The sequence below is a fragment of the Hemiscyllium ocellatum genome, chromosome 25, assembly GCF_020745735.1.
Source record: "Hemiscyllium ocellatum isolate sHemOce1 chromosome 25, sHemOce1.pat.X.cur, whole genome shotgun sequence".
NCBI lineage: Eukaryota > Metazoa > Chordata > Chondrichthyes > Orectolobiformes > Hemiscylliidae > Hemiscyllium > Hemiscyllium ocellatum.
The window spans coordinates 57,138,804-57,152,328 of NC_083425.1; the positions used below are offsets into that span (position 1 = coordinate 57,138,804).

The window sequence follows — 13,525 nt, forward strand, 5'->3', positions numbered from 1 at the left end:
TCTTTCAGATATCCATGCAGTGTCTCCTTGGGTAAAAGTGCAATGGTTCAGCTTCAACTATTCTCTGTGCAACAATTGGCCATGTCAAGAAATTATTCACTTTCTCAGCAGCTGCTTCAACTCAATGATTTTTCATTTCAAATCCAAACCAAAGCATAGCTTTTCTATATTGATTCTACTGAAAAGGTGGCATGGGGCTCAATGGTTAGCAATGCTGACTCCCAGTGCCAGGGGCTTGGGTTTGATTCAGGTCTTGGTTGACTATCTGTGTGGAGTTTGTATGTCCTTCCCATTTCTGAGTGGATTTCCTTCAGGTGCTCTGGTTTCCTCCCACTGTCCAAAGATGGGCTGGTTAGGTCGATTGGCCATGCTAAACTGTCCATTGTGTCCAGGGATATGCAGGCAAGGTGGGATAGCCATGGTAAATGTGGGGTTACAGGAATAAAGTGAGGGTTTGGATGAGATGCTCTACAGAGGGCCTGTGTGGACTCAATGGCTGAATGACCACTTTCTGCCCCGTAGGGATTCCACGATTCTAAAATATCATCGAATTAAAAATTCTGGATTAAACTACCTATCTTTGCCTGTTTCTTCTGCTACAATCGAGGGCAGCACGGTTGCTAGCACTGCTGCCTCACAGCACCAGAGACCCAGGTTCAATTCCTGCCTGTGTGGAGTTTGCACATTCTCCCCATGTCTGCGTGGGTTTCCTCTGGGTACTCCGGTTTCCTCCCACAGTCCAAAGAAGTGCAGGTTAGGTGAATTGGCCATGCTAAATTGCCTGGAGTGTTAGGTGAAGGGGTAAATGTAGGGGAATGGGTCTGGATGGGTTGCTGTTCGGAGGGTCGGTGTGGACTTGTTGGGCCGAAGGGCCTGTTTCCACACTGTAAGGAATCTAATCTAATCAATTCTTTCCTTCCTCTCTCCTGCTCAAAACTTGATCATCCTGTAAAGTACCTTGTGGTGTTACTTACATGATAACAATTGTTCAGCTGAAAAAATGTAGAACAAGTCTGTCTTAGCAGTACGCAATGACTCACTACTTCAGAGAGAGAAATGTTCATATTGACAGAGGCAAGCAGATGAATTGAGAAACAGGAGAGAACCTTTTGGTCTGATATAGCTGCACCACCCAGACATGGCACAGGGATGATCCACACCCAAAAGCACCATCTCTGAGGAGAGACAAAATGCCAGAGAGAAAATGAAACAGAAGCCAGTCTGAGGACTGTTCTGGAAAAATCCCTTTCATTCTCTTGAGGGATGATGCAAAGATCTGCAATAACTTTTAATTTTTGTTTTCTGAACATCATTGACAACAACCACTTTGATGAGATGTTAAACCATGCCTATTCAGATGGATGTAAAAAATCCTACAGTACTATTCTGAAGAAGGTCAGTGAAGATAACCCTGTGTCACTTTATCAATATCACACAAATAAATCAGATTATTTGGTAGTGATCAAATTGCTTTTTGTGGAAGATTGCTGCATACAAACAGGCAGCTACATTTGCAACAGTAATGACACTTCAAAAAGTATTTCATTGGTTGAAAAGCACTTTGAAATATACAAAAAGCACTGTACAATGTGAGTCTTTCTTTTACTGGCAACACACTTTGAATACAGGAATCCAAGCTCAGCTTTCTGTGATCATGACACATTCATAGAGTAACGATTCTCTGTGGAACATAACATTTCTAGCATCTAATTTATGATCTTTGCCTTTGTATTTTGCAAGCCTGTCTGCTTGCAGCACCAACTCTGTCCACTTTACATGACATATCCAGGTTGAGTCCAGATTCTCCATTATCTTAAAAATTTCTAAGTTGAAATAGTCTGTTCTAAAGGAAAGGATATTGAGGCTAGGCATCATCCTAGTTGCATATATTTAACTCGCTTCACCATTCACACACGGTGAAAAGTTTCAGTGCTTCTTATTTCAGGGACAGGAGGAGGTCATTTAGCCATTCCAACCTGTTCTATCAGTCAATTAGATCATAGCTGATATCTACCTTAGCTCCATATCACATTTGCCTTGACATTTTCTGCCATGTACAGAATAGCAGGAACTTTCACCTTTCACAATGGTGCAGCAGAGGAGTGATCATCCATTATATGCCCCACCAATTTTCTTTCACATTCACTTCAACAGGAATCGCTCCCAATATTCGTGGGTTCATACAAGCTTTTCACTAGTTTAAAACCAACAGCTGAACACCCACAAGTTCTCATGTGATTTATTTTCTTTGGGTTTTGGATGTTAAAAGATAAAACACACTGTTTCATTATTATGGTGAGGTAGTCATTGCAATCACCATGCCTAGCAGGACCTGTCACATGTTTAGTTGATTAATAATTCCTGAAGAATAAAGTTACTCATCTTTCCTTGTGCCCCACACTTATATATGCAGCATCTCATCACTAAGTACCATACACAGCAAAGCACACCACCCAGTCTGCCCAATGATGCAATCAGTTAAACTGGAGTCAGTGCGGCTTACAGAATCAGAGAATAACTGCAGTGCAGAAAGAGGCAATTTGGTCCATCAAGTCTGCACCAACATCTGAACAGCATTCCACCCAGACCTTAGCTCATCTCTGTAATCCACATAGCCTGCACATCCCTGGACACTACAGGGCAATTTAGCATGGCCAATCCAACTGTCTGTGTGGAGTATGCACATTCTCCTCGTGTCTGCGTGGGTTTTCTCCGGGTGCTCCGGTTTCCTCCCACAGTCCAAAAATGTGCAGGTTAGATGAATTGGCCATGCTAAATTGCCCCTAGTGTTAGGTGTAGGGGTAAACATAGGGGAATGGGTCTGGGTGGGTTGCTCTTGAACGTGGGTCCCTGGCACTGTGAGGCAGCAATGCTAACCACTGAGCCACGATGCTGCCTGTTAGTATGCATCACATTAATCTGTTTCTTTCTCAAAACACAACCCACCAGAAAATGAACTCAAGAATGCAAAGTAACAGCAAATGAGGCTCACTTCAATGAGACACAGGCCTTGTTTAGGTTTGGAACAAAGAGGCTTCCATATTCTTCAAAGAATTTGCTCAGATTCTCAGTTTCCACTCCAGATTGAGGGGAAGAAAACTGTTCCCAGAGAGGTCATTTCATCAGCTTACACTTAGAAGTTGCATTGTCAATCACAGTGTGATCTATTCACTTCCTAATAGAATGTGACTGGGTATCTTGTTTTGCTTTGCTGTGAATCCTCTTGAATTAATTACACTGAAACCAGTTTACCAGTCCCTGTATGCTACCAAGCTGTTACTCTAGATTTCCAAAATTATGCAATACAGCCCAGAAAATAGAATTTTCCTCCAACCCAAATTATAAAGAGTGGGATAGATGAGAACAACTGTACCACAAAATTCAGACCATGAAACCAGAAATATCGTTCTGTTCATACTACTACAAAGAGCAGCTGCATTACTTAACAAATCACCACATCTATAACTGTGTCTACATCACTCTGCTCAAATCACCGGGTCATCATCATGTTCATTTCACTGCATTTACCTGGGTCTATATCACTCTCTCCTCAGCACTGCATTTATAGAGTCATAGAGATGTACAGCATGGAAACAGATCCTTCGGTCCAAGAGTCCATGCTGACCAGATATCTCAACCCAATCTAGTCCCACCTGCCAGCACCCAACCCATATCCCTCCAAACCCTTGCTATTCATATACCCATCCAAATGTCTTTTAAATGTTGCAATTGTACCAGCTTCCACCACTTCCTCTGGCAGCTCATTCCATACACGTACCAACCTCTGTGTGAAAAGTTCCTCTTAGGTCTCTTTTATATCTTTCCCCTCTCACCCTAAACCTATGCCCTCTAGTTTTGGACTCCTCAACCATAGGGAAAAGACTTTGCCTATTTATCCTATCCATGCCCCTCATAATTTTGTAAATCTCTATAAGGTCACCCTTCAGCCTCTGACGCTCCAGGAAAAACAGCCCCAGCCTGTTCAGCCTCTCCCTATAACTCAAACCCTCCAACCCTGGCAACATCCTTGTAAATCTTTTCTGAACCCTTTCAAGTTTCACAACATCTTTCCGATAAGAAGGAGACCAGAATTGCACACAATATTCCAACAGTGGCCTAACCAATGTCCTGTACAGCCGCAACATGACCTCCCAACTCCTGTACTCAATACTGCGACCAATAAAGGAAAGCATACCAAATGCCTTCTTCACTATCCTATCTACCTGCGACTCCACTTTCAAGGAGCTATGAATCTGCACTCCAAGGTCTCTTTGTTCAGCAACACGCCCTAAGACGTTACTATTCAGTGTATAAGTCCTGCTAAGTTTTGCTTTTCCAAGATACAGCACCTCACATTTATCTGAGTGTCCATTGTCCCTTCTGGTCAAGATCCTGTTGCAATCTGAGGTAACCCTCTTCGCTGTCTACTATACCTCCAATTTTGGTGTCATCTACAAACTTTCTAACCGTACCTCTTATGCTCGCATCCAAATCATTTATGTAAACGACAAAAAGTAGAGGGCCCAGTACTGATCCTTGTGGCACTCCACTGGTCACAGGCCTCCAGTCTGAAAAACAACCCTCCACCACCACCCTTTGTCTTCTATGTTTGAGCCAGTTCTGTATCCAAATGGCTAGTTCTCCCTGTATTCCATGAGATCTAACCTTGCTAATCAGTCTCCCATGGGGAACCTTGTCGTACACCTTACTTCAGTCCACATAGATCATATCTACTGCTCTGCCCTCATCAATCTTCTTTGTTACTTCTTCAAAAAACTCAAACAAGTTTGTGAGACATGATTTCCCACGCACAAAGCCATGTTGACCATCCCGAATCAGTCCTTGTCTTTCCAAATACATGTACATCCTGTCCCTCAGGATTCCCTCCAACAACTTGCCCACCACTGAGGTCAGGCTCACCGGTCTATAATTCCCTGGCTTGTCTTTACCACCCTTCTTAAACAGTGACACCACGTTTGCCAACCTCCAGTCTTCCAGCACCTCACCTGTGACTATCGATGATACAAATATCTCAGCAAGAGGCCCAGCAATCTCTTCTCTAGCTTCCCACAGAGTTCTCGGGTACACCTGATCAGGTTCTGGGGATTTATCCACCATTAGCTGTTTCAAGACATCCAGCACTTCCTCCTCTGTAATCTGGACATTTTGCAAGATGTCACCATCTATTTCCCTACAGTCTATACCTTCCATAACCTTTTCCACAGTAAATACTGATGCAAAATATTCATTTAGTACCTCCCCCATTTTCTGTGGCTCCACACAAAGGCTGCCTTGCTGACCTTTGAGGAGCCCTATTCTCCTCCTAGTTACCCATTTGTCCTTAATATATTTGTAAAAACCCTTTGGATTCTCCTTAATTCTATTTGCCAAAGTTATCTCATGTCCCATTTTTGCCCTCCGGACTTCCCTCTTAAGTATATTCCTACTTCCTTTATACTCTTCTAAGGATTCACTTGATCTATCCTATCTATACCTGAATCTATTTCACTCTCTCCTCAGCACTGCATTTATCTGGGTCTATTTCACTCTCTCCTCAGCACTGCATTTACCTCGATCTATATCACTCTCTCCTCAGCACTGCATTTATAGAGTCATAGAGGTGTACAGCATGGAAACAGACCCTTTGGTCCAAGAGTCCATGCCGACCAGATATCCCAATCCAATCTAGTCCCACCTGCCAGCACCCAACCCATATCCCTCCAAACCCTTCCTATTCATATACCCATCCAAATGTCTTTTAAATGTTGCAATTGTACCAGCCTCCACCACTTCCTCTGGCAGCTCATTCCATACACGTACCAACCTCTGCATGGAAAAGGTGCCCCTTAGGTCTCTTTTATATCTTTCCCCTCTCACCCTAAACCTATGCCCTTTAGTTCTGGACTCCTCAACCATAGGGAAAAGACTTTGTTTACTTATCCTATCCATGCCCCTCATAATTTTGCAAATCTCTATAAGGTCACCCTTCAGCCTCTGACGCTCCAGGGAAAACAGCCCCAGCCTGTTCAGCCTCTCAAACCCTCCAACCCTGGCAACATCCTTGTAAATCTTTTCTGAACCCTTTCAAGTTTCACAACGTCTTTCCGATAGGAAGGAGACCAGAATTGCACGCAATATTCCAACAGTGGCCTCACCAAGGTCCTGCACAGCCACAACATGACCTCCCAATTGCTGTACTCAATACTGCGACCAATAAAGGAAAGCATACCAAATGCCTTCTTCACTATCCTATCTACCTGCGACTCCACTTTCAAGGAGCTATGAATCTGCACTCCAAGGTCTCTTTGTTCAGCAACACGCCGTAAGACGTTACCATTAAGTGTATAAGTCCTGCTAAGATTTGCTTTTCCAAGATACAGCATCTTGCATTTATCTGAATTGTCCATTGTCCCTTCTGGTCAAGATCCTGTTGTAATCTGAGGTAATCCTCTTCGCTGTCTACTATGCCTCTAATTTTGGAGTCATCTGCAAACTTACTAACTGTACCTCTTACGCTCACATCCAAATCATTTATGAAAATGACAAAAAGTAGAGGGCCCAGCACCGATCCTTGTGGCACTCCACTGGTCACAGGCCTCCAGTCTGAAAAACAACCCTCCACCACCACCCTTTGTCTTCTATGTTTGAGCCAGTTCTGTATCCAAATGGCTAGTTCTCCCTGTATTCCATGAGATCTAACCTTGCTAATCAGTCTCCCATGGGGAACCTTGTCGTACACCTTACTTCAGTCCACATAGTTCACATCTACTGCTCTGCCCTCATCAATCTTCTTTGTTACTTCTTCAAAAAACTCAAACAAGTTTGTGAGACATGATTTCCCACGCACAAAGCCATGTTGACCATCCCGAATCAGTCCTTGCCTTTCCAAATACATGTACATCCTGTCCCTCAGGATTCCCTCCAACAACTTGCCCACCACTGAGGTCAGGCTCACCGGTCTATAATTCCCTGGCTTGTCTTTACCACCCTTCTTAAACAGTGACACCACGTTTGCCAACCTCCAGTCTTCCAGCACCTCACCTGTGACTATCGATGATACAAATATCTCAGCAAGAGGCCCAGCAATCTCTTCTCTAGCTTCCCACAGAGTTCTCGGGTACACCTGACCAGGTCCTGGGGATTTATCCACTTTTAACTGTTTCAAGACATCCAGCACTTCCTCCTCTGTAATCTGGACATTTTGCAAGATGTCACCATCTATTTCCCTACAGTCTATACCTTCCATAACCTTTTCCACAGTAAATACTGATGCAAAATATTCATTTTGTATCTCTCCCATTTTCTGTGGCTCCACACAAAGGCTGCCTTGCTGATCTTTGAGGGGCCCTATTCTCTTCCTAGTTACCCACTTGTCCTTAATATATTTGTAAAAACCCTTTGGATTCTCCTTAATTCTATTTGCCAAAGTTATCTCATGTCCCATTTTTGCCCTCCTGATTTCCTCTTAAGTATATTCCCACTTCCTTTATACTCTTCTAAGGATTCACTTGGTCTATCCTGTCTATAGCTGAAAATGTGTTGCTGGTTAAAGCACAGCAGGTCAGGCAGCATCTAAGGAACAGGAAATTCGACGTTTCGGGCCAGAGCCCTTCATCAGGAATGAGGAGAGTGTGCCAGGCAGGCTAAGATAAAAGGTAGGGAGGAGGGACTTGGGGGAGGGGCGATGGAGATGTGATAGGTGGAAGGAGGTCAAGGTGAGGGCTCCAGGCCTATCACCCTCACCTTGACCTCCTTCCACCTATCACATCTCCATCGCCCCTCCCCCAAGTCCCTCCTCCCTACCATTTATCTTAGCCTGCCTGGCACACTCTCCTCATTCCTGATGAAGTGCTCTGGCCCGAAACGTCGAATTTCCTGTTCCTTTGATGCTGCCTGACCTGCTGTGCTTTAACCAGCAACACATTTTCAGCTCTGATCTCTAGCATCTGCAGACCTCATTTTTTACTATCCTGTCTATACCTGAGTTTATTTCACTCTCTCCTCAGCACTGCATTTACCTGGGTCTATATCATTCTCTCCTCAGCACTGCATTTATTTGGGTCTGTATCACTCTCTCCTCAGCACTGCGTTTATCTGGGTCTATAACACTGTTCCACAACATGCATTTCTCTGGGAATACATCATTCTCTCTGCAGCACAACATTTTTCTGGGTCAAATCACTCTCTCCATAGCACGACATCCATACCATTCTTTCCAAACCATTGTATTTGTAATCCTGCACTGTTAATTTGTAACATAATTGATAGACTGAACTGGTAAAACATTTTTTAGCTTGTTTGCTGTGCATTGAAAGAGATAGGAGCTTCAGAATATAAATTATAAAGAGTGGGATAGATGAGAACAACTGTACCACAAATTCAGACCATGAATCTAGAAATATCATTCTGTACGTACTACTACAAGAGCAGCAGTATTATTTAATAAATCACTACATCTATATCTGTGTCTGCATCACTTTGCTCTCAAATCCTGTAATATCAACACTCCTTGATCTCAAGCTCCAATGCAGCCAAATTCACCGTTTTCATTCTTCGTGTTCTTCCAATTCCTTAATCACTGGTAGCTTCAAGACTTTCTGCCTGGAGTATATATAGAGTTATTGCATGACAGAAACAAACCCTTCAGTCCAACTCCTCCAGGCCAACCAGGTTTCCTAACCTGATCTAGTCCCATTTACCAGCATTTGCAGCAGAAGGCCTATAACCTCAAATAGTTTTAATACTAAAGCAGCAAATAATTTATTAAGTGCTGACAATCCCAGAATGCTGCCAAATAGTTTGAGACAGAGAGAGAGCGAGCTATGCCCTTTCATGCATCATTTGAAAACTCATTTGTGGGAGTTGGGTGTTGCAAGCTGGAGCAGCATTTATTTCACATTCCTATTGCCCTTGAAAGGTGGTGGTGTGCTGTCTTTTTGAATTGCTGTAGTCATGTGACATGGATGCACACATAGTGCTATTGGGAAAAGGGCTCCAGGAGGTTTACCATGCAACAATAAAGGGCCTTTGATATATTTCTAAAGATAATTGGGCACATTGCCAAGCTGCAACTGTCCATTTCATTGTAGACCCAGTGTCTCCCAGATCCTTCAGCACCAACTACATTTTATCTATCTGACCCCAGTGCTGCTCTCAGCTTCTCAGCCTCAACCTTTAGTCCAGTGATCTCATCAATGTTTCATATAAGTAGAATCATGGAGTCATACTGCATGAAAACAGATTCATTAGTCCAACTTGTCAGCGCTGACCAGACATCGCTCTAAACATTTCTTATTCATATACCTATACAGATGTCTTTTAATTGTTGTAATTGTACTCATCTTCATCACTTCCTCTGGCAGCTAATTCCTTATATTTACCACCCTTTGAGTGAAAAGGTTCTCCTCAGATCCTTTTTAAATCTTGTCCCTCTCATTCTTAAGAAGGGTTTATCTTATGCCAAAAGGTTAGATCATTCATCCCAATTCACATTGGAGTTTAGATGAATGAGAGGTGATCTTATTGGGACCTTAATTTCCCCTTAAACCTATGCCCTCTGGTTTTGGACTCCCCCTGCATAAGAAAAAGACCTTGACTATTCACCCTATCTATGTTCCCCCAGTTCTCAAAAACACAGTCACTTCCACTCATTGGCATATTATCAGTTTCAACAATGATGATGACAAACTAAGTGTATACAAAATATTTATCACACCACTGCTATTATTGTTGTACTGAGAAATATATGGGTGAGGGTGTAACATGATGATGTGTATATGATAGCATTTATGTGGTGGTATGTATACAAAAGGAACAGAGGAACACAGGATTTTGGGTCAGGTGTAGGCCATTCAGCTCTTCAAATCTGCTATACTATTCAATAAGATTTTGACCTAACTAATTATGGTCTCAACTCTACTTTCCTGTCTGCTGTCATGCCTAAGGCACTCTGAGAGAGAACAAAAGAGAGAGAGACAGAGAAAGAGAGACCGAGAAAGAGGGAGAGAGAGAAAGAGAGAGCAAGAGAGAGAGCACACGAGGGAGAAAGAGAAAGAGAGAGAGAGAGCGAGAGAGAGGAGGAGGGGGTAGAGAGAGAGAGAGAGAGAGAGAGAGAGAGTAATGCCTTAAAAGAATAACATATTGTTTTTAAACTGTGACCCCAAGTTCTAATTTTGCCACAAAGGGAAATATTCTCCATGTATCCCCTCTCATCATTTATGTCCCAATAAGATCACTTCTCATTCATCTAACTCCAATGTGTACCAGATGAATGATCTAACCTTTTGTCATAAGATTAAGAATGAATGAGAAAACCTTCCCTGAAGAGCTATGATCTAACCAAGGCCCTACTCAACTGCAGTAAAATCTGCCTACTTTTATACTCCACTCTTTTTGGAAGAATCACCAACATATCATTTACCTTTCTAATTGCTTGCTGCACCTGCTTACTAACTTTATCCCTAACTTACCAGGACACCAAAATCACACTGTACCATTGAGTTCTATAATCACTCTCCATTTAAATTGTACACTGCTTTTCTATTTCTGTTAAAATAGACAGGTCCACAATTTCCCACAATATTCTCCATTAGCTTTTTTTTTGCTCATTCATTGAACCTGCCTATGGTCCATCTTCACTGGACAACTTGTCACTGTCAAATTTAACTGCCCTTCCTCCAAGTGATTGACATAGCTTGGAAACAGCTCAGGCCCGATGCTGAGCCCTGAGGCACTCTACTACTTACAGCTTGCCAACTCATAAAAAAGACCCATCTAACCATACTCTGCTTCCTACCTAATCCTATATCCATGCTAATGTGTGACCCCAACACCATGAACTTTTATTTTCTGTGGTAACTTTTAGTGTGGTATCTTATCAAAAGTTTTATGTTATGATTGCTATCACCTAGAAGCTCCTTTACTGTTAGTATTGTTTAACATTTTTTCTGTCTTTTCACCTTGTCCTGTTACATTTATTTACACACTTGGAGTTGTTTCTTTTCTTGCATCCCAATCAGAATTGTATCCCCACATTTCTTCTTCCAAATGAGCAATGTCACATTTCTCAGTTTTTGCATTTCTTGTCATTTGTTTATACAGGTCCATGTTATTGATATTTACCGAAAAGCACTGTGATTCCGTATGAACTCCTAGGGGAAGCTATTTGTATTATTTGCTCCAGTTCCTTTAATCACAATTTTTGTTTTCCTGTTTCTTAATCAATTTCATCCATTTTAATCTGATGGGTTTAAATTTTACTAACATGTGAATTATGTATCACTTTATCAAACATGGTTTGAAAGTATCAGCTAACATACCCTTATCAATCTTCTCAGTTACTTCATAAAATAATTCCAGGATGTGAAAGTTAATTTTTCCAAATTCATTCATAGGTGGTTACTTATTAGTGTTTTTTTTAAAAGTGGCTTTTCATTAGGTACCAGATTGTTTTCTGATATTTCTCCTACCATTGATGGTCATAGCTGGCTTTTAGTTGTTGGGCTTATCCCTGTCCCCCTTTTTTTTTGCAGAGTGGTGTCAACTTTGTGACCATCCAGTCTTCTGACAAAACTCCCATGTTCAGGAAGGATTGAAAATTGCGGCTTGAGCCCCTCGTTAATTCTGTCTACTGACCATGAACAATCTAAAAAGAAACATCCTGCTCTAGACCAGCTGGCATTTTAAATTTAATTAAGACCTCAATATATTTTGTATCCTATCTATTTCTCTACCAGCTCAATCTTTACTGTAATGGCAGAATTTCCTTCTTCAGTTCAGACTGACATGAAATATTCTTTTAATACCTCAGCCATCCCTTCTGATGTATTCTTGGTCAGTAATCATTCTCAACCTACCTCTCCTAATTTTTTCCTGTTTAAAATTCGCTTTTTTAAAATCAACTATCAGTCGGTGAAAGTTGGTGTTTGAAAGTTATTGTGCTGTGTCCCAAAAGGATATGCTATACAATCTCTGCCTTTCCACGTTTGCCCATTCCACAACTACAAAACTTGCTAATATGGTGGGAGCATGTTTTACTTTGTTAAAGGCGCTATATTAATGTAAACTATTCCTCTTGCCACTAATGTGAAGGGCACTCACCTTATGCAGCAGTTCTTCATTGTAGTAGATGATATTGTTGGAGGAAGGCGTGTGACCCTCTTCCGTGTCTGTGTCTAAAACAGATGATCCATAAGCACTATCTTGGCAATAGAGCTCTCCGTCACGGCCAGACTGCAAATCGAACCCAGGTTCCATCGGCTCTTCTTCTTCCGAAGCAGCTGAGCTGACGGAGTAGGAAGTGAAAACAGCTCCCGGCTGCCGTTGACAAGACACCTTCAGGCTCAGGGACAGCTCTGTGCCAACGCTCTCCGCGTTCCGCCCCTCTGTCGTTCAAGCACAATGGGCAGCCTCTGCGGGGAGCGCTTCAGCACCACGGCCAGTTCCCCCCAGCTGCTGCTTTCTGTTGCGCTGAGGAAAGTGGAGGGAGTGGCAGCTGAGACTCCACTCCACGGGAATCTCTCAGCAGCTTGTTCACAGCTCCAGCCCCCGCTGTCTCCTCCCTCCGAACTTCCCCAAAAGGCAACACACGGAAACAGCACGCAGTGACGTGGAACGCAATGCTCATTGACACCATCCACAGTCTTCAAGAGCTTCATGTTCCAGCCAGCCTCAGTGCAAAGCCAATCCTGAAGTTTGGATATGCGGATCATGACTGTAGCAATGCGGATATTAGAACACGCACTTTCATTTCCCTAAAAGTAAGGGTGTCACTGTGCAGAGCGATTAGGGAGAGCTCTCCCGTTTTTATGAATGGAGTTCCAGGCGCATTGACCCGAAGAAACAAGACAGAATAGAAAGACATACAATCTCATTCATTGCATGATGTCTCGATTTCGGAGAATGCAAGTACATTTTCATTGCAGAATGAGTCGTTTGCTTTAAAATTAAAAACAAAACAAAAGAACCGCTGGTGCTGGAAATCTAAAATAAAACGTTCCGGAGAAACTCAGCAACTCTCGCGGCATCTGAAGAGAGAACCGTTCTTCAGTAGAACTAAACTGGAAACGTTGACCCTGTTTTCCGTCCACAGATGCTGATGTTGAGTTTCTCCAACAATTTCTGTTTTTCTGTGTTTCAGATCTCCAGCGTCGGCTACGTCATCAAATAATTCTAAGATTTGAAAACATAATTTACCCAAATCCATTCATTGACTGTTACTTATTACAGTTCTTCATGTTCCAGATTGGCTCTTTGATATTTCTCTTGTTGATGATGTTCACTACTGGCCTATAATTATTGGGGTCATCCCTGTCTCCCTTTTTGAAAAGTTTGTAAACTTTGTGACCATCCAGTCCCCCAATAAACCTTCCATGTTCAGAAAGGATTGAAAAGTTGTGAGTTGGTGGAGGTACAATATACACTAAATGATGCAGGAAAAGAGATAACTCAATGTGCAAATAAATATGACTGGATGAGATGATAAAACTGATAAAAAGTTAGACTAGTAACAGTGTGGAAACAGGCC

General features: G+C 42.4%; 1 protein-coding gene across 4 annotated transcripts in view; it reads right to left on the bottom strand.

Moving 5' to 3' along the window:
* Positions 1–12,471, bottom strand: part of LOC132827708 (ras-related protein Rab-37-like) — a 290,033-nt gene extending 277,562 nt beyond the window's left edge. For all 4 annotated transcript variants that reach the window (XM_060844394.1, XM_060844392.1, XM_060844390.1 and 1 more), the window contains exon 1: positions 12,100–12,471. In XM_060844394.1, coding sequence (XP_060700377.1) covers positions 12,100–12,255 — 156 coding nt within the window. In that variant the 5' untranslated portion in view covers positions 12,256–12,471. The remainder of the gene's footprint in view (positions 1–12,099) is intronic.
* Positions 12,472–13,525: the final 1,054 nt, after the last annotated feature.